The sequence below is a fragment of the Candidozyma auris genome, chromosome 3, assembly GCF_003013715.1.
Source record: "Candidozyma auris chromosome 3, complete sequence".
Classification (NCBI taxonomy): Eukaryota; Fungi; Ascomycota; class Pichiomycetes; order Serinales; family Metschnikowiaceae; genus Candidozyma; species Candidozyma auris.
The window spans coordinates 1566919-1587238 of record NC_072814.1 but is presented as its reverse complement, the minus strand read 5'-3'; the positions used below and the strand labels follow the sequence as shown (position 1 = coordinate 1587238).

General features: G+C 46.1%; 9 protein-coding genes across 9 annotated transcripts; 4 read left to right on the top strand and 5 right to left on the bottom strand. All coding sequences in view use genetic code 12, as the record gives it.

Annotated features, from left to right (window-relative positions):
- Positions 1–1766: 1766 nt before the first annotated feature.
- CJI96_0003350 (phosphatidylinositol N-acetylglucosaminyltransferase) lies at positions 1767–2456 on the bottom strand (the record flags this gene model as incomplete). Its single annotated transcript, XM_029032813.2, has 1 exon — positions 1767–2456. The coding sequence occupies one exon, from the start codon at positions 2454–2456 to the stop codon at positions 1767–1769; it is 690 nt and encodes a 229-aa protein (XP_028893128.2).
- Positions 2457–2586: 130 nt separating this feature from the next.
- On the bottom strand, positions 2587–4428 carry CJI96_0003349 (transcription factor TFIIIB subunit BDP1; the record flags this gene model as incomplete). The annotated part of the gene is made up of 1 exon (XM_029032814.2): positions 2587–4428. The coding sequence occupies one exon, from the start codon at positions 4426–4428 to the stop codon at positions 2587–2589; it is 1842 nt and encodes a 613-aa protein (XP_028893129.1).
- A 653-nt stretch (positions 4429–5081) lies between these two features.
- Positions 5082–6248, top strand: CJI96_0003348 (uncharacterized protein; the record flags this gene model as incomplete). The annotated part of the gene is made up of 1 exon (XM_029032815.2): positions 5082–6248. One exon carries the CDS (start codon positions 5082–5084, stop codon positions 6246–6248), a length of 1167 nt encoding a protein of 388 aa, XP_028893130.1.
- Positions 6249–6820: 572 nt separating this feature from the next.
- Positions 6821–9343, top strand: HDA1 (histone deacetylase HDA1; the record flags this gene model as incomplete). Its single annotated transcript, XM_029032816.2, has 1 exon — positions 6821–9343. The coding sequence occupies one exon, from the start codon at positions 6821–6823 to the stop codon at positions 9341–9343; it is 2523 nt and encodes an 840-aa protein (XP_028893131.2).
- A 61-nt stretch (positions 9344–9404) lies between these two features.
- On the bottom strand, positions 9405–11543 carry PRK1 (serine/threonine protein kinase ARK1; the record flags this gene model as incomplete). The annotated part of the gene is made up of 1 exon (XM_029032817.2): positions 9405–11543. The coding sequence occupies one exon, from the start codon at positions 11541–11543 to the stop codon at positions 9405–9407; it is 2139 nt and encodes a 712-aa protein (XP_028893132.2).
- Positions 11544–12703: 1160 nt separating this feature from the next.
- Positions 12704–14068, top strand: CJI96_0003345 (rRNA (cytosine-C5-)-methyltransferase RCM1; the record flags this gene model as incomplete). The annotated part of the gene is made up of 1 exon (XM_029032818.2): positions 12704–14068. One exon carries the CDS (start codon positions 12704–12706, stop codon positions 14066–14068), a length of 1365 nt encoding a protein of 454 aa, XP_028893133.2.
- Positions 14069–14166: 98 nt separating this feature from the next.
- On the bottom strand, positions 14167–15288 carry LYS12 (homoisocitrate dehydrogenase; the record flags this gene model as incomplete). Its single annotated transcript, XM_029032819.2, has 1 exon — positions 14167–15288. One exon carries the CDS (start codon positions 15286–15288, stop codon positions 14167–14169), a length of 1122 nt encoding a protein of 373 aa, XP_028893134.1.
- A 684-nt stretch (positions 15289–15972) lies between these two features.
- On the bottom strand, positions 15973–17754 carry CJI96_0003343 (nucleobase cation symporter-1 family protein; the record flags this gene model as incomplete). The annotated part of the gene is made up of 1 exon (XM_029032820.2): positions 15973–17754. The coding sequence occupies one exon, from the start codon at positions 17752–17754 to the stop codon at positions 15973–15975; it is 1782 nt and encodes a 593-aa protein (XP_028893135.2).
- Positions 17755–19413: 1659 nt separating this feature from the next.
- MGE1 (Mge1p) lies at positions 19414–20145 on the top strand (the record flags this gene model as incomplete). Its single annotated transcript, XM_029032821.2, has 1 exon — positions 19414–20145. The coding sequence occupies one exon, from the start codon at positions 19414–19416 to the stop codon at positions 20143–20145; it is 732 nt and encodes a 243-aa protein (XP_028893136.1).
- Between the last annotated feature and the right edge of the window lie 175 nt (positions 20146–20320).

Here is a 20320-nt window from a genome sequence, read left to right as displayed (position 1 = left end):
GGGAACCTGGATTCACTAGGCACCCTTTTAAATGCATGTTAGCCATGAAAGTCAGTGTTACTTTTGCCTTTGAATTCTGATAACATGGACGTAGCACGAGCCAGGTATTGAATACATCGAACATCATTGCAGCGCCTCGTGAACACTACAAAGTCGCAGTTTGCAACCTCAGTGCTTGCAACCTCAGTGCTTGCAACCGTTACAATCCTGCGAGCGCCTGGTACCACCACCATTGGTTAATGCAGTGAGCTTGCAAAGTTTATCCTCAAAAAATTATCGGCCAATTCACCCTTTTTTTCTCTCTAGTACTCTGGAAACCATGGAGGTGGTACGCTTCACTCATGGCTCGGGCCAGGCTTATTGTCACAAGACAGAATGATGGCAAAGTATTTGTTGCCGGGATTCTGGCAGTCTAGAACCCTGTCTTATTTGATTTGTAGAGAGATCATCAGCCATAGTCACCCGAAAAGCAAATCTATCAGCAGGCTGTCGAGATTGGACGCTTGATCAAAAGAATGGCTATTGCCATACTTTGAAGATCAGTGTCTGGCAGAAGTAACTGAAAGTAAGGTCATCTACGTAGCTCCCTCTATGATCCAATAGTAATGGTCGAAAAAAAAAAAAAATCCAGTAAGTCACTCTTCTTAGGCTTGCAATCAAGCACCTAACAATCATAATTGAGTCAGCGTCGACTAACGCATTGACGCTTCCGCTTACAGGCTTCGATTCGAACTTCTGAGCGAATCATGTCGGGTCAGGGTTCTTTAGTACCACATACCAGCTGCAGCAACTACCTCGACTAAGTGATTACTATGTTTGCAAACACGCTACACGAGTGTTTACTTTATGGGTGTTACATGCGAGCCGTTACCTGAGCAACTGATACGAGTGAGCAATTGATACGAGTGAGCAACTGATACGAGCTCGCACGAAACCGGAAATAAATCTACGCAGATGATCGATTTCAGTGTCACCAGATCAGACCCGTTAGCAGGTTGTTCCGAAAGCGAGTTGTTCCGAAGTGAGTCGATTCGCGTAGTGGCGCCACGGCAGTATACCTCCGAGAAGCTGAACGAGGGAGAAAGCGGATGATATAAACACAATATTCATGGAAAACTTGAGAAAGAAAGAGAATAGAAATAAAAAGATGAGTTTCATAGGCTAAGCGAATCTAGTATTTTCGTTTGTTCACTGAATTTTTTCACTCTTCTCTGGCCATCTCTCGAAATCCTCGTTAGCGAATATCACCAGACGGTTCGGAAAATCTCACCATAGGCTGCAAATTTCTTTTCCAGCCCTGCGTCTCTGTCTAACCTGACTGGCGAAACCAACGCCTGGCTTCTCTTGCGTCGGAAAAACTCGGCCTGCCATCGCTGCTCTGGCTGCAATCTATATAAACCCTTTAATTCTCCTTTGGTCATTTGGAAACATTACAAATTCAAATGTTCGCTTTCGCTCTCAGATCTGGCTTCGCTGCACCCTCCACAATGTCTTTATTGACACCACACACTTCTAAACTCGTCCTCAGTGCCGCTTGCTCCATATTAGCTAGCATGAGGTTAGCTTCTTTAGCAGAGAAGAAGAACCAGGCCAGCTTGGTCAGGCTGCTTGGTCGCTACTAAACACCATCGTCGTTACTTCAGTTCGAATACAACTTTATACTTCGCATTTGATTTTTTTTGGGCACGTTTTATACAATGCACTTGTCGCTTTGACTCGTTGTTTGGATTTATAGAATAATACAAAGTCGTCCTCTGGCGACACCTTCAGGTTTTAACATCATCCATGTAGCGGTGCGTAGTGCCGTAGAGCATCTCGCGGCTCTGGCGACACACATCCACAAGGATCGACTTTCTAGGTAGAAAGTTGGGAAACACAATTTTGATCCCGCTGTTTCCCAAACCACTTTTGCGTCTTGGTTGGGTCAACACGCACATGTAGAAGATCACTTGTCCATACCCGAAGAAGCCTTCGTGTATCACAATGTCTATGATATCCGTCATGGGTATGAATTCCTTGTTGGTGAAACCCCACCGATCGGTACTGTTGAGTTGGATCCCCATATCCTTCATGATCATCATGCTGTCTTGGGGCTCTTGCAAGGAAATCATCGCTATTATGACAAGAGACAAGAACGTGATGCTTCCTGATAGGCATATTTTTCGAAGCGTTTCTTCTGTAAGCATTTGAGTAAAGGGTAGGTCTCTGGTCCAGCCTTCGATGTTTGCAAGAAGTATTTCAGTGAACGGAATGTCTATGTTGAGGTAGTCGAATATAAGATCTGCTTCTTCGCCTAGACGAAGAAGAAGCAGCGCCAATATGCCACATAGTAAAGCCACAATTGGTGCTCTCAAGTACTTGAGAAATCTTGAGGGCTTCCTGTGAACAATGTACGTGGCCAAGTTCTTGCTGTCCACCAGCGTTATCTCCAAAACAAAGTCTTTACTTGAAGACATTTTGGTGATTTGCGGAGAAGATGGTGGTGATGCACCATGGAGAAATTGAAGACCGAGTCGGATACAAGATATGGATGCCGCACTTCATTAACCTGAACTACTCCTGTGCACTCCTAAGCGACGCCCACCATCAGGTTTCACCTTTCAACCCTTTTAAGTGTGGGGTTCGGGCGCTGTCCACAGTCCCCACAACAATTTCATTCTTTCTTAATTCTCTTTCTCTTTCTGCCCTGGTCATCATCCTAGATCCGGTTCTAATCTCCATCTCTCTCTTTCTGCTAGCCTCCAAATCTTCTTTGATGGCCTTCTCGCGCTCGCTTTGAATCTCATTCATGTGTTTCTCGTGTTCTTCTCTAAGCTGTTTGATCTCCTTCTCAAGATCATCCAAGGTCTTGAATTCCTTACCATCCGTGGCAAGACGACAATAACTCTCAAGATCAGGTGGAAGCTTTCTACGCAAGGCCAACTCAACTAGCTCGGGCCTTTTCTTCTCTTCCAATGTAAACTTACGCTTGATTTGACGTCTGTTTCTGTGAGGAAATAGCTGTGCAATGAAAGTAAAGTCAGTACCCCACGTACTCAATGCATTGTAGAGCTGGACAAGCTCTTCCTTGGTCCACGCATCGGTGTAAGCCAGCTTAGTGTATGAGTTGGAGGTGATGGGATTATCAAAAGGATTCTCGACCTCAACTTTTCTGCTCCCAGCAGACGGCACGGGATTATTTTTTCTTATCATGGATTCGTCAGAAACCTGAAGCTTGCCGTCAGTCATCTCCACAACAATATTATTGGTCGATGCTGCGGTGTTCGGATCTTGTTGAGTGACTTCACTTGTAATTTCAGTTGGACCGGTCCCATTCTGCGTCTGTCCAGTGTTTGATGCTTTAGTCTGCTCTATTTGCAACGCCTTTTCATAGCTTATACGTTCGTTACGTGCACGATTACGTGCATTTCGGCGCAAATCTCTAGCCTCCATTATTTTCTTTTTCGCCTGCTCAGCTATGTGGAATTTTTCACTTGTTGTACCAATCTGGATCAACGGCTTGCAAAGGTCTGCGATGGTCAATTTATCAGCCAGAACACGAAGGTTAGCATAGTACTTTTCATCCTCGGCAGCAACCTTTCGCGGGAGCTGTCTGATGTCTGTCACTGTGGTAATCAAATTTTTGGGTGCCACTGGAAGCTCGCTCAGTACCCCCTCATGAGTACGGAACTTCATGAAACGATTTGTCACCGGATCGATACCCACAACAAAATCTTGACCAAGAGCCGTAGCCGAAGACACAGTATCCTTCTTTTGATCCTCTTTCGATATAGGCTCGGTTTCCTCCTCCTCCAACAAAGGCTGATTCGTTGGAACTGCAACGACAGTTTCAAGTTGCTGCTTCTTTGACGACTTCAGAATGGAAACTTTGCTCTTTTTCGAGGGCCTTACAGTAGGAATGCCAATCATTGTAGGAGCTACTCGAGAATCGTCTTTATCAATCCCTATGGGGCCAGGAGTAGAAACAGATCCAGACCTGGTAAAGATACCAGATAAACGTCTTGAGGCAACAGAGGACCTTCTGCGCAGCGCCTTGCCATCAGCCTCCGTGAGCGTATTCTTGAAGTAGTCGTTATCGCCGTACTCGTGCTCGTCACTTTCGTCCTCAACTGCTTCCTCGTGCGTCTTCTTCGTTGCGTCTTTCGGATCCACCACTTCCGCATCAGCTTCGCCAGGTCTTTCGACGCTCGGGCTCTTTCCGGTCCCCATAGTAAATTTAGACAAATCTGAGTGACCATCCTGAGATTTCTGCGTTGTTGGAGGGGTGGAGATGCCAGCTTCCTCTGGCTGGGTTAATTGCGATGGCTCGGATCCCGCCTGAGCCTCCTGTGTTGTTGGTGGAGTAAGCAGCGAAAGCTTTTTTGCTCTTTCGGACCTTTTTCGAAGCTTCGGCGTGAACTGGGACGATTTTTTAACAATACTACTCATTTAGGACGTTGAAATAGAAGTATACTAGGTTCAGATAACTTTTCTGAGGATAAACATCAAGCAAGATAGGGCGTGTGCAGGATCTATTGGAAAGGAATGGCTAAAGTTACACCAAGATTGGCAATTTAGAAGGATTTTTGAAAATAAAGCTGTTGTAATTCTAAGTAAGCTCTTTGTTATATAATGAAATTCAAAGGGTGAAATCCAAAGTTACGACTTGCTGCTGTGTCCATGTGGTGTATGTACTAGGGAAGATAAGCGAAGATGGCAATGACAACAATATGGAAAAAGATAAGATTAGCTTACATAGTTTCCTTTGACAGGCTGTTGAGCTGAGAGGTCATCAAGGAAGAATTTGTGGGTTCAAGAAGAACATTTACTAGCCTAACCTAATTAAGAGGATCTAGTCTTTCGCAGCCATTTGAAGATGTTGACTATAGGAGCGAGCAAAATATACCAACAACGAGAGATTGATTATTGTTCAGCTGTATTTCATCGGAGCCTTTATACTTGAAGAATCCTGGTTTATAATTTTCTTCATTCTCTTGTCATCTCTCGTGTACATCAACACGCACCTCAGATACTACAAGTACGCTGCTCTTATTATGCGCGAAGATCATCTTGTACCAAATATCTTCAAACTATCTGCCACCATGAACGCCAAGGAGATCTTTGCCTGGCGTGCGCAAGAAGATGTATGGATTTTGCAGCTTTTGCACTTTCCTAACGTCTCTGGTGGCTCATTTGTGGCATCCACGAGCTCTGGAGGGTTAGCTCTCTTCTCTATCGCTAATTTCAACCAGGTACCGCTAATGGCGAACGAGAAGGCCCACGAGTCCAGTATAAACAGCATTGCCAAGGTGAACGATAATGTATTTGTGTCTGCATCTTCTGATGGGCTCAAAGTATGGGATTTACATAAGGGTCTCGAGAAACCAGTGGCTTCGTTCACCAATGCAAAGAAGTCGAACTTCTTATCTGTGGCCAGCTCCCCTGATGGTGCACTTGTTGCAGGTGGCACGGAGCTCGTGGGAGTGGATTCTGAGTTGCATATATGGGACTGGAGGAGCCAGGAGTTGGTGAAGTCTCTTGTAGACTCGCATCACGATGATATCACCGATATCAAGTTCCATCCGACATTGACCCACTACTTGATGTCGGGATCCACAGATGGGTATGTGAATGTATACGATTTGAGAGAAAGTGACGAGGACGAGGCGTTACACCAGGTGATCAACTACAATTCCGTGCACACATGCAATTTCATTAGGGAAAGACGTATTCTGGTGCTCTCGCACATGGAGACGCTTCTATTCAGTGAGCTCAACAACGCAGACTATGAGAACCCACAGGAGCCGCAGCCACGAGATGTTGGTGATCTTCGAGTGTGGCCCCACTGTGAATATGTTGTTGACGTTAGTCCGTTGGGCTACGCTGCTTTTGGCGCAAACCTGGAGAAGGCTCTCTCGGTGATGCCCTTCAACTGCAAGACGGAGGAGTTTGACACGAGCTCAATTGTAAGCTTTCCAGGTGCACATGGAGAAGAAGTTGTGAGAGACGTTCTACTTGTGCCGGGAAGCAGGTTGGCTATCACCTGTGGAGAGGACGGAGGTATCAAGGCGTGGGAGCTTCCAGTCGAGCTTGAAGGTGTTACAGCAATTGGCGAGCAGAAACCTACAGAGGTGAAGAAAAAGGATAAGAAAGACAAGAAGAAGGACGGTGAGAAGGAAGAGAGAAAGCGTCGCAAGAAAGAGAAGAAGGAAAAGAAGGAAAAGAAGAAGGAGAGACGTGGGAAAGATGCGCGGTTCAAGCCATACTAAGACAGAAGAGATCCGAAACAATTCTTCCACAACTTTGGTGAAAAGAACCGTCAAGAAAAAAAAAAAAAATAAAGAAAAATGGCGCCGAAATTGGACCCTCTTATTCTGCTTCACCATTTGTTTCTCTCACTGTTGTCCTCCTTCTCGGGTTGTCGCTCTCCCTGGTCCCCGTATACTGGCTGCTGCACAAGATGCGCATGCCTTGCAGACACTATTCGCTTCTGGAAGCTACGACAATGACATAAACTAGTCATTATATTAGAGAAAGAATAAGAAGACTCCTACATAACAAAGCACACAGGCTTGCGCTTTTATGCGTTGCGCCCTCGTCCCCTCTTGTGTCCGGCCCATTCCGTAGCGCCTCTTTCGTACCTCCCTCAAGGCGGCTCGCTTTAGCCTCTGAGTCGTTCCTATGCGTCCCAGTCCTGCAAATAAGCCAGCCTACCCAGACTCACTTGACATCTACTGCAACATCTTTGCAAAAAAAACACCCGCCTTCTCCTGTTCCGTGCTCCACGGGTTCTCTATACAAAACGCTATATTCCAGAATAAGTTCCTTATAGGCAGCTGTCATGAACTCGAACGAACAGAGAAAACGACCTCTCGACGATGAGGACCCCTCTACTGAGAAGCAGCCCTCGCCGATAGTTAGCACCGCGGAACTCGCAGAGAGCCAGCCGGCACCAGACCACAATATGGATGGAGAAACCGAGGACAAAAACGAAAAGTGGCCTGGAAATGACGATTCCGTGAAAGTCGAGGAAAACGATACAAAAGTCAAGGAAGAGTTTGCTGCTACTACTGCTCCTACTACCAATGTTACTGCACCTACCACACTGAGTGTAGCTGACAGTAACGGTGGAGAGGCAGATGGAGGCACCACAACAGCAGCAGTGAATGGTTCCAAGCGGTTCAAGTCAGATACACTCGTGGTGGTTCCCCATAAGACGCCGCAGCTTTTCTACTCGTTACTTAAAACAGGGCTCGTGTATGATGTGCGTATGAGGTACCATGCCAAAATTTTTACTTCCTACTTTGAGTACATCGACCCCCATCCCGAGGATCCTCGTCGTATCTACCGTATTTACAAGAGGCTCGCCGAGGCAGGCCTTGTTCAGGACACCTCTCTTTCAGGAACAGAGGATATTGGGCCCTTGATGGTGAAGATCCCGATCCGTGAGGCGAAAGCGGAAGAGATCTTGGAGGTCCACTCGGCAGAGCATCTCAAGTACATCTCGCTGACGGAACAAATGACGCGAGACCAGCTTCTTGAGGAAACAGAAAAGGGTGACTCCATCTACGTCAATAACGACTCGTACCTCTCGGCGAAGCTCTCGTGTGGAGGCTCCATCGAGGCATGTAAGGCAGTTGTCGAGGGAAAAGTGAAAAATTCCATGGCCATTGTACGTCCTCCGGGCCATCATGCTGAGCCAGATACTCCGGGTGGTTTCTGTCTCTTCAGTAACGTTGCTGTGGCTGCAAAAAACATCCTCAAATCCTATCCGGAGTCCGTCCGCCGTATCGTTATTCTTGATTGGGACATTCACCACGGGAACGGCACCCAGCGTGCCTTCTACAATGACCCTCGCGTTCTTTACATCTCGCTCCATCGATATGAAAATGGTAAATTCTACCCTGGCACTAAATACGGTGGACTCGATAAAGTAGGCGAGGGTGAGGGTGAGGGCTATTCTGTGAACATTCCCTGGAGAGGGCCAGGAGTTGGAGATGGAGACTACGTGTACGCATTTAGGAGAGTGGTGATGCCCATAATAAGTGAGTTTGATCCGGACTTTGTCATTGTGAGTGCTGGTTTCGATGCTGCAGATGGTGATTTGATTGGTCAGTGTCACGTCAGTCCAGCCGGTTACGGCCAAATGACACACATGTTGAAGGCGATTGCCAGAGGGAAGCTTGCTGTGATCCTTGAAGGTGGCTACAGTTTGGACTCTATAAGTGAAAGTGCCTTGGGAGTGGCCAAGGTTCTCATAGGCGAGCCTCCCGAGGCAACTATCAGCGCCCAGCCCAAGCTGGATACGATCGAGACTATAAGTGAAGTCATCAAAACGCAAAGCAAGTACTGGAAATGTATGAAGCCGGGCAACTCAGCCCATGTTTTTGAAGACGTTTACGACTTGAACACCAACAACCTTCTTTCATTCGCCGAACCCATCAGATCCTACCAAGCACAGCAACTCTTTTCGAATTACTCCTTCATCAGCCTCCCGGTCATTGATCACCCTGAGTACAAACTTTCGACGTTTAGTTTTGACCTTCCTGCTCATGTCGAAGATCTCGTCTTGGCAAGCCCTGAGATACACAAACGCTCCACGATTGTAATATCCATCCACGACCCTCCAGAAGTGTGGGCAAATGTTAACCCGGTCAATGGTAATATTGAAAGTAGCACTTCTGTTGTGCTAGAACACCCATTAACCCGTGTTATGAAAAAAGTCGAGACTGAGCTTTCGAATGACGGCGGCTCTCCCAACGACGTTGGGTATATCGATATCAACATCCCATCTTACACAGAGGCCGTCGCATCTTCCCTAGCACAGCGCTCGAAAGAAGGTTCAGATGCAAAGAGCAGTTCGCCTGTTAATCCCTCAAACTATAATCCAACTATTTTTGCTCAGGAACTTCTACTTTGGGTCTGGGATAACTACTTGACTTACTTCCCAGACCTCAAGAAAGTGGTTTTTGTTGGCTTTGGTGACTCTTACCAGTCCATCGTTCATCTTTATGCCAAACGACCTTCGCAAGAAATCAAAGACGTCGTGAAAGGCACAGTTGTATTTGTAAGCCGATCCAACCTCAAAGCTTTGGTACCAGTGATGGATGAGTCAATGGTAGACTGGTACTACCAGAGCTCTGTCATATTTGCAAGTAGCAAAAACTCATGTTGGGTCAGTGCTTCAAGCGCTTTGAAAAATGGAGAAGCTGAAGAAGTTGCAAAGAGACCAAGGAAAAAATATGGCAGAGTATTGAAGGCGTCGTCCGATTGCTTATGGGATGTTATTCACGAAAGATTTGATGAAGGTGTTGATTTTATTCTTGATTCGATCGAGGATTTTTCAGAATCTGAATCTGGTTAGAATTAATGTATTATCTATGTATAATGAGGTTTTTTAGCCTCAACTCAAGAGCATGCACATTTTAGACGTAACTGGGAAACCTTTTAGCAAACAGCCTTTCAAGATCATCTACATCGGGAATTTCAGGCATCGAAGAATCGCTTGAGGTACTAAGTCGCCTGGTACCAGCGGGAATTTTTAAATGCTTGGGCTTCGTAGGCTTTGGAGGTGGCGGTCTCTTATGTGGTTTAGCCGGGGTAGATCTCTTCGAAGACTTGATAGGCTCAGCCTTAACGATGTTGGCTTCCAGTTTCGATGTGATGATATTCTTCGCTGGGGACAGTTGCCTTTTAGGCACTGTGATCTGAGAATGCGATTTTCTCAACTCTAGAGGAACGGGAGGAGGTGAGCTAAATTTCTTTGATGATACACCTCCTTTCGCTCGTTTCTCGGAGTCGCGTCTAGGAAGAATAGGTTTCGGTGGAGGCTTCTCTTCTGAAGAGCTTGACTCGTTTGTCGTCAACGATTCGGCACTTACGGATGCCGACAAATCTGTATAATTTATAGCCGATATGTCATCTTGATCAGTGTACTTGCCATAACCCGACGCAGTTTTTGGAGGCTTTTTCTCACTGTTACTGAAAAGAAGAGACATTCTCTTCTGTATAGACGACACTTTCTTCTCATGCGATGGAACACGCAAGTAGTTCACATCGTCCCTATTTTCATAATCTTTGGACCCATTGAGCATATTTTTCATAGATGAAGTGCTGGATCCTCTTTTGTAATCTGAGCTTCCACTTTTCTGCGAAGAAATCGAGCCTCCTGTACTGATTCTTCTTAAACCCTTCTTGATAGAAGCTTTGATGGACCCGCCAGTACTTTGTCGAGAGCTAATGCCGTCCTCCTCCTTTGACTTCAAGAAACTGAGAGTGCCGCGATCTAGATCCTCAGAGTTGCGCATATTGTGGAGTTCAGTAGAGCTACTGTCGACTTGCTTTTTGATCATTTCATGCAATGTTGCTGAAGAGTTATTGGATCTTGAAAGAGGAGTGGCCGAATCAGCCTTTTTAGATGGTCCACCCATTGCCAAAATCTTCGTTTTGTCTATCGACGCGAACACATCCAGAGGACTGGGCTTGATGGAGGCTTTCTGAGGGCCCATACCTTTGATAACCTGAGTTTGAGTGGCGGAATCATTGTTGACATTTGCGTAGTCGTATTTGATAGGAACGGTCTTGGATATGCGAACTGAATATGGAACGGTCTCAGGAAGTCGTTTGATGCCTTGCATCAGACAAACCTCCTGAAGAAGCTGAAGCGCATTGGGTCTTCGTCTAGGATCTGGCCTCAAACAACAACGTATAACGTTCTGTAAACGGGACGAGTATTGCGGAGAGCCTGGGAAACGAAGATTCTTGTCGCAATTGATGATCAGTTGTTCAAGATCGCTCAATGAAGTCTGGTGGGGCAGCTCAAAAGGGGTAGTGTAGTAACATAGTTTGTATAAAAATATCCCCAATGCCCATATGTCCAGCTTATCGTCTATGGGGAACCCTCTGGTGAGATCTATCATTTCAGGCGCTCTATACTGAGGGGTTGTATGATGCATTATGTCGCTGTGGAGAGTGTTTAGTTCTTGAGGAGTTTGAGGCACTGGAGCGTAGGGGACCGCTGAGCCAAAATCACAGAGCTTGTAGGTGCCTTTCTCGTCAATCAAGACGTTTTCTATCTTGACATCTCTATGGATCAACGGGGGATTGAGATGATGGCACATAGCAACGCCAGTGGTGATCTGTGACATGATGTTGAGCACCTCCGACTCCGTGAGACGGTGCTTCAATCTGGTATTCATGAAATCTATCAAGCCATTGTTGGAACAGTACTCCATCAAAAGCAACACCTCGTACTGCTGAGGATCAGTGGGCTTCGCCAACGGAAGCCTCGAGGCATGCGAGTCTATATACGACACAATGTGCTTATTCCCCCTCAAGCGCTTCATGGCGTCCACCTCCTGTCTGAGCAAGCTGAGCTGGAGCTTATTTGGCACGACGACCCGCTTCAAACAGGCGGTTTTGTTGCCATGAAACGGTGGATCAATCGTGCACGTGTACACATGGGCAAACCCCCCGGCAGAAAGATAATTTAGAATGGCCACTTTGTGGGAGCCCACCTGGAGCTGCTTGCCCTTTTGAAAGGCGCCTGGCGGGGCATCTGACATGGTGGGGGTGGAAAGTACGGCTATGAGTGTGGTAGTAGAGTTGACAGTGAGTTAGCTACACCAGCTAACAGGAACAGTTGCAACCTGCACAAGTGCCTTGGTCGCCTATATAAGGACCCTGGAGCACTCTTCTTGGCACACGACCAGGGGAATCTTGGAAGAGAAGGATGAAGATTCTTGGAGAGATGTAGAAGACAGAAGAACTGCCGGAAGTTCCGATTGAACAAGCAAGGAAGTGGTGGGGTGGAGCAAGAAGGTGAGAGCTGGGAGATTGTCAGCGAGGGGTGACTACATGAGTATACAACTGATGAGGAAGTTTTGAATAAGAATGCAGGTTCATATTTCTGCTTAGATTGATTGATCATAGATAGAAGCAGCTGTTGATGCCCTCGAGAGTCAAAAGAGGGATGTTTGATGGCGGTCTCAAATTGGTGGCTGGGATACGTGCTTGAGGTAGTTTTTCGCAGCCATGAGTGCTTTCATACCTAAGAATGTGACTACTCGTACAGTGTAAGTAAGGGTAAAAAATGAGAGGGAATCAGCTGGCTGCGGAAAGTGTTTAAGTTTGAAGTGTGATGAGTTGAACTTTATTTGGAATATGGTATACTGCCAGCTTTCTGTGTCTGCTTCGTACGCTCTTAATGATGCAGAGCATACAATGAAGAACTAAACAATTATGGGAATTTTGAGTCACTGCTATGTAAATAGGAAAGGGATTCTAGAGAGTGCCAACACATCTGTCGCTTATAGAACTACGAAAGTTTTTCATTATCGTCATAGCAGCCACAATTACTGGATATCCCATTCTTATTTACATACCCTGATATCCTTGTACTATGTGTAAGAACTGTATTACTGAGTCTTATTTTAGCCTAGTGATCATGGATTTGCCTAGGGTGAGATGAAATGAATGAGAGGGCAATGTGAGTAATTAGATGGTAGGCATTTTGCATCCATGGACTTATTGCATAAGCGTCACATTGAGAAGAGCTGAGAAGAAAGGAGAATAACTTAAGTATTCCATTGAACTCTAACCTAGAATCTCTCTTACTTCATTACTAGTAGTATAATCTAAAATTTATCACCAACTGGATCTTGGTCTTCTGGGTCCCGTACATGTATATCTCCTGCAGTATCTGAGTGATGAGCATCTGCTACCTATGAAACTCTACTTCGAAGCAGCCAAGTTCGTCGACAACGATAAGGGCAGCTTGAAAAACCGCATCTTCAATAGCAAACTTTCCAATTCACCAAAACATGTATACGCTCTCGTCATCTCCACGCTCAAGTATAAGGAGCACATTGACACCATCATCAGAAAGTCCCGTCTTAAAGATGTGCCTCAGCTAAAGAAGCTCAAAGTCTCGGACGCCCTACTATCACTTCTCGTTCAGGATTTTCTTTTCTCGCCAAAGGGAAGAATTCAGCTGGGAAAGCACCCCATCAAGGAAGCCTTTCTCTTGAACAAGACGAGAATGCAAGCTGAGCTCACGAAGCTCAAGCTCAAGCATAAGGTTAAGTCTGTAACCGAGCTACCTTTGAAGGAGGGATTTGATGATGATGAAACTCCTGTGCGGTGGATTCGTGTGAACACGTTGAAGACGACTCCCGAATCCTTGATGAAGAATGCTTTCTTTTCTAAATTGACCGAGGTGGGGTCAATTGAGGACCTCACGAGTCCAGGGTTGATTTTCAAGGACAAAATCATACACAACCTTTACGGCCTACATCCAAGGGAGAAAATCACAAGCACCCAAGCGTACACTCATGGCGAGATCATCATCCAAGATCGTGCATCCTGCTTCCCGGCAGAAATACTCAATAACGACCCTTCAGATGTCCATGTAAATGTTATAGATGCTACTGCTGCTCCAGGTAACAAAACGACGCATGCTGCCTCATTTGTTACCAAGAACGATGGATTGGTGTATGCATTTGAAAGAGACAGCAAGAGGGTCAATACACTCAAGATGATGTGTCAAAGAGCCACGGGTAAGGGTCGCAAAAATCTTATCCAGGTTGTCCATGCTGATTTCACCACGGTGAACCCAACAGATTTTCCATCTGTCACAGGGATCATTGTAGATCCGTCTTGCAGCGGTTCTGGAATTTTCGGCAGAGCCATTGAAGATGCCAATGCAAACGAACAAAGTAAGGAGGAGACCGACGAAACCAGACTCCAGAAACTAGCGGGGTTTCAGTTCAAGATCATGAAGCATGCGTTGTCTTTTCCCAAAGCTCATAAGGTAGTCTACTCCACTTGTTCTATTCATCCCCATGAAAACGAGAGAGTTGTTGTGGATCTTCTCAGTGACCCTGAGGTGAAAAAGGCAGGGTGGAAGCTTGCGCCAAGAGATGTTGTCATTTCGTCGTGGCCAAGACGAGGATGGGAAGAAGAATTCACCTCATTGAGCGAAGATGGTGAAATTCGGAAGCAGTACGCTGGAGGATGCGTGAGAGCTGTACCCAAAGAAGATGGGGGCATCGGCTTCTTTGCAGCCTGTTTTGTTCGTGATAAGCAGTAGTAGGCAGACATTATAGAACAATATATATCCCAAGATAATCTACATTTCGCAGCTTGAACCTCTAGTGTCGTTATTTTCTCTACAAAACATTTCGTCTATTAAAAACGACCAACAATGTCGTCAATGACCTGCTGGGTGGTGGAGTTTCCGCCCAAGTCTGGGGTCTTCACCTTACCTTCGACCAAGTTGGCATCAACAGCTTCGTAGATCTTAGCAGCAGCCTCCTGGTAGCCCATAAACTCCAACATCAAAGCAGTGGACCTGATGGTAGCAATTGGGTTGGAGATGCCCTTGCCCTCAATGTCTGGGGCAGAACCGTGGCACGGCTCACCAATGGCAAAGTTGTCACCGACATTGGCGGAGGGCACCACACCCAAAGAGCCCACAAGGGCAGCAGCACCATCACTCAAGATGTCACCGTACAAATTAGGAGCGACAACCACGTCGAAGACCTCTGGCTCTCTGAACATACGGTACACCATCGAGTCGACAATTTGCTCCTTGTACTCAACCGAACCGAACTTGTCCTTGTTCGACTCCCACACGTTCTTGCACACCTCACGGAACAAGCCATCAGATGCAGACAAGACGTTGGACTTGTGGGTCACGGTGACAGAGGGCTTGGAGTGAAGACTGCTGAGGTTGGAGGTCTCTCTAATCTTTTGCCTCAGCAAGGCAATCTCGTAGGCCATAGTAGCGATCTTGCTTGTGGCGTTTTCAGAAATCCTCTTGATCGCCTCAGCGACCCTCGAGCCGTCTTCAGCATTGTATGTTCTTTCCTCCTTCACATACAAGTCCTCGGTGTTTTCACGGACAATGACCATGTCCACGGGCTTGTCTGAGCTAGTAACGGACTTGACCGGTCTGACGTTGGCGTAAAGGCCCATTTTCTTTCTCAATGCGACAATTGGCGAAGAGTAGCCTGCCACCTTCACGCTGGGAGACGAAACAGCACCGAAAAGAGCACCGTCACACTCCAGCTTCAACACCTCCACCGTCTTCTCAGGCAACGCCGTGCCCGTCCTCTGAAACAACTCGTAGCCGGCATCCAACGTGACAAAGTCGAATTGTAAATCAAGGCTCTTGGGCAACTTCTCCAATACAGCCTGGCCAGCAGGGATCACTTCACGACCAATACCGTCGCCAGGAATAAGCCCGATCTTCAATTTTTTCAACGAAGCACTCGAGGACGAGAAATGACGCACTGATCTGGAGAGCATACTGATTTGTGGAAGGTTGAGTTGAGGTTTGAGAATGGGGGTGGAAATTTTCAACCGTCTTTCCTTGTGTCCGGAACCGGGGCCAAGATCATGCACATAAAGCTTTGACACTAACACAGGCAGGTTATCGGTTTCTCCAGTAGCCGCGTTCAATGAGTCACTGGAAGGGCACCTTAATATAAGACGGAGAAATGGGCTATTTCTTGATGACGTGCATTTTACAAATACTCAATCACTGAGTGTTTGAGGCTATCTATTTAATATCTTTCCCAAGTGAGATTTATGTGAAGAGATCTTTACCTTTGTAGTACAAAGAGAATCCTGAGATAAGGCCGCAACCAGAATGCCGCAGGTGACTCAATGGATTTCACTTGAGGTGTCGCACATATTTGTTAAGGTCGGAGAGGCTGAATTAATTGAGACAGCCTAGAATACTGAAAAGCCCATCATAGACTATGATGGATCCCCTTAAGATTTAGAGGTGGAATAAAGTATACATGACTATTGGTAGAGTATGAACTCTTTAGTGGCTGCGAATGCTTTTACGAATGTTTGGTGTACGGGTGCACTTTTGGCTGCAAACACCTTGACCTGCTCACTCTCTACTCTTCCTAAAAGTTATTGACTATCAACAAAATCCTTTACCATACACAAATTCCTTTTTTTATTTTTTATTCCTGACACTTACACGATATCTTTCTTCGTGACTGCGGTGGAGTACGAGCCCACTTGCTCCACACCCTCGTGAACTATGTGTCCCTGCAACTCCTCTTCGAAGTTTTCCACATCCTGGAACTCTTCGAACCACTTCTTCTCAAATGGTCTCACTTCTGGTACTCCATTCACAGGCCAGAAGTAGCACAAAAGCGCATACACTATGCCCGAGGAGAAGAAACCCATGAAGAAGTTGAGTCGGTACACCTCGATAGCACCAATTGGAACTGAGTCTTGCCCTTTCACTTGTCCCACAAACCCCACAATATTTGGTAGAATGCCACACAAGTATGCAATGAGTGCTCTTGGATTCAATCCAATCTTGTTATATCTGTAATAGGACGGCTGTGTTTTATCTTCTGGAGCGAAAAGAGAGTACAAATGGGTCAACTTTAAGTACCCTCTTCTCACGTAATAGTAGTCGCAGCAGATCACTCCCACAATCGAGGAAAGGAACACAGAGTACGCTGATAAGTAAGTTGTGAAATTGGAAGAGCTTGAGGTCAAGTTCCATGGTTGGACGACTAACGCCAAAATGGCACAAAGGTACGAACCTCTTCTGATTGTGAGGTAGTTTGGTAGAAGAGACGTCACGTCTGTACCGAAGGAAAGTGAGTTGGCGGAAATGTTGGTTCCCAACTGTGCGATTGCAAAGGCAAATCCTAGCAAGAACACTCCGGCTCTGTTGCCAGCGGAATAGTTGTCCAAGAAGTGGCCCAAAACATCCAAAGGGTTCCAAGTTGGCTCTCCGTACAACGATTCAGAAGCTGAACTGACTAGAATACCGATCAAGGAGGTTATTGAAAAACAAAGCGGGATAGAAACAGTCTGAACAACATACTTCATGCTGAAGGATGGCTTATCGGCGAAACGAGAGAAATCTGGAGCGTTGGTGATCAACGTAGCGAAATTTGCCAATGCATTCATTGTAGATTCAACAAACGTCCATGCCAAGTCGTGGCTACCGAGAGTAGACTTTTTCCTGATAACTGGACCTGCTCTGTGTGCCTTCACCAACGTCCAGACCAAAAAGGCCACACCAGCAACTGGAACAATGTAGGCCTTAGCAGTGAACAAATGTCTTATCTTGTGTGGAGGGAACCAGAGGAACGGGAGCTGGAAAAGCCAGAAAAGGAAAAATGACAAGAACTGGAATGTGGTCAAGTTGGGATTATTGATTCCATTGGGCATGGTTTCGTCGAGATGCTGACCAAAGATTGATCTCAACATCAACCCCATACACGGAGCAGCCACCATGCTTTGAACAGAGTACCACACACAAGACATCACCACACGGTTGATGACAGGCCATGCAGCAAAAAATATACCAAAAGATGCTCTCACACCAATGGGAAATGAGATGTGGTTGACAACACCGATTCTGGCCGAGATCGACACGAAAATTCCACACAAAAAGTAGCCGACCCAAACCGAAAGCCACGTCTGCCACCAAGTCATGCCCTGCTGAACGCCTGTGGAAGCGATCATCCACGTGTTGATATTAAAAGAATCGGCGATCCAGAAAAACGCATAGTTGTACCACGACCACTGCCTCCTGGCAGCCTCGACCGGGCGCAAGTCGTGATTAAAGAGAAACCTCTGAGTGTTTGTCAAACCACCAGGGTTATTGACCTCCAAGTAATCTACCACTTTCTTCCACCACGACTTCTCCTCTTTGTCATTCTGCTCGTACTCAATACTGGTGTTATCTAGCACCTCCACGATTGAAGTCAGTGGAGTGGTCTTGGACATGTTGAAGAGTGTGGGCTACGGAAAAACCAAAGCAAGTGAAATACGGCTAATATATAAAGGCTCGATGCCTCATCTCCCAGATAAGGCCGTTTGCATGCGGTGTGTGGTCTGGTTGCAAATGGATAAGTGGGCCACGGCAAAAGTGCAGGAGGCAGTGGTTGCTATCAGGGCAGATAAGATAGCTGCAAGCTTCGCATCAAAAGGAACACCAGGAACAAAAGAAACAACCAATGACAAAGCAGGCCCGTTCAGGAACCAGATGACTCGTCCATTATGGTTCTTGTTTCTTTTGACTTGCCCATTGCGGAGACCAGATCTTCCAAGGCAAATTCCAAATATACTTTGAGAACGCGTTGGCGAAATCTCAACCTTGCTGCTTGTGGGGACCATTTTCTTCAGACATACAGTCGAGCAACCTGGATGAACATGGCGGGGAGTCGGTATGAAGGACGACAAAAGGTTGGCCTATCTTTAAGTCTTGCACTCTTCGGTTCCGTAATTTTTTTGGTTTTCTTTTTTTTTTTTTTTGAAACTATGACGTGTGTAAGTGAGGTACTCAGAGAAGAGGTTGGCAGAGATAAGGGAAGAAAAAAAAAAAAAGGCGGCCGCGGCGATCAAGTTTTTTGCACCCATTCGGCCCGACGCTGGGCGCCTATAAGTCAAATGGGTACACACAATGAAATTTCCGTAGAAGATGCCTATTACGGATTATTAGCGAAGCCGGATTGCATGATGGTGTAGGATCGTAAGGTTATGATTTTTTTCTCTTGTTTGTCTTTTTGTAAGCGATATGTCAATTCGTTCGTCGAGTTACAAACCTGACAAGGTTATCTAATGTCAAGGTGCGAATACCCACTCGTTGAAAGTGCCACGAAGGGATTTGTGACCACCAAAAATCAGAAATTGTGCCAACAAACGTAATATTGTACTGTGTTGTTTTTTTAGTACAGAATGTACATGATTTGACATTTTGAACGGCTAAGCTGTAGCGTCTGAGGCAGTACACCGAGAACGGTGAATACTCAAGGTGAGCTTGCAGCATATACAATTTGAGAAAGGCTTTTCGGTTTCTCGTCAGGTATAATCCTAGTTTCGAAGTTAACTTAAATCCAAACGATGTCGTTTACCCTACTTTCGCTGAATAGCGGTCAAAACTTGTTTCGGCAACCTCTTTGTGGCTCCGAGAGAATGCCTATCAAACTATGCTCATCTGCAACTCTTCGCGGAATCAACAATTTGCAACCACCGATATCATGAAAGTCTTGGTGCCGGTGAAAATAGGTTGCTTTGAAAACAGTAAAGGAACTGTTTTTCTTCTGAAATCGGCAGTCCTAATCCATTCATCTTTCTCCCCTACGTTATCCAGTCCCCTTGTTGCCACACGACCTTGCTTTGAAGTCCATATTGCCCTTCTTCAGTGCATGGAGAAGAATAAACCGAGCATTCCATACATTTCCTTCACTGCTTTATCAAAGTCTTAAAACTTCCTATTACCTTTCTCGATATTTTTGCCGTTGCCACCTTTTGCCTTTGCACCCCCAGTCACACTATTTACCAAAGCCCTGTACACAAGTGTCCCTGGGCCTTGAAAATTTCTCGGAGTCACCAGAGACAAGAAGTAAGCGTAGACCACTTCATAATTCTAAAGGTACACTAAAAATGCAAAGAGCACTTTTACAAGCCGCGAGATCTGCTTCGAGGCAATCCCTCAGAGTTAGCAGACCCGCCACGGCCGTTCCACTCGCTACTGCAAGGTACAACTTTGCTGGGTTGAGATTCAATACCACCAAGGCAGAGGGTGAAGAGTCCAAAGGAGCTGCGAAAGAGGAGCAGACCAAAGAAGAAGCTGCTCAGCAAGAGGCTGAGGCTCCAAAAAATGAGGAGCCTAAAGAGGACCCTTTGGTCACCGAGTTGAAACAGAAGTTGGAGAAGAAGGACAAGGATTTGGCAGACATGAAGAACCACTACGCCAGAGCCGTGGCCGACTTCCGTAACTTGCAAGAGACCACCAAGAAGGAAATGCAAAAGAGTAAAGACTTTGCGTTGCAGAAGTTCGCCAAGGACTTGTTGGAGTCGCTTGACAACTTTGAGTTGGCCTTGAATTCCGTCAAGGAGGAGACATTATCTGCCAACGACGAAGTGAAGAACTTGTTTGAAGGTTTTTCTATGACTAGAAATGTGTTTGAGAAGACCTTGCAGAAACATGGCATTGAAAAGATGGACCCTATGGGCCAGGCGTTTGACCCCAACCACCACGAGGCCACTTTTGAAGTTCCCCAGCCAGACAAGGAGCCCGGCACCATTTTCCACGTCCAGCAACCAGGCTACACTTTGAATAGTAGGGTATTGAGGCCAGCCAAGGTTGGTTTGGTCAAGGGTGATGACAACTAATTCTGCACAGTATGAGCTTGCTTCTACTAGAGGCGAGTGAATGTTAACACACATAAAATGTATATAATAACGACACGCTGGGCTCGCCAGACTAATCATGAACCCATTAGGGTCTGGCGGCCCTACTTTGGCACTACAAATTCATGTAAGCAAGCTGTAGGTCGGCCTAATGAGC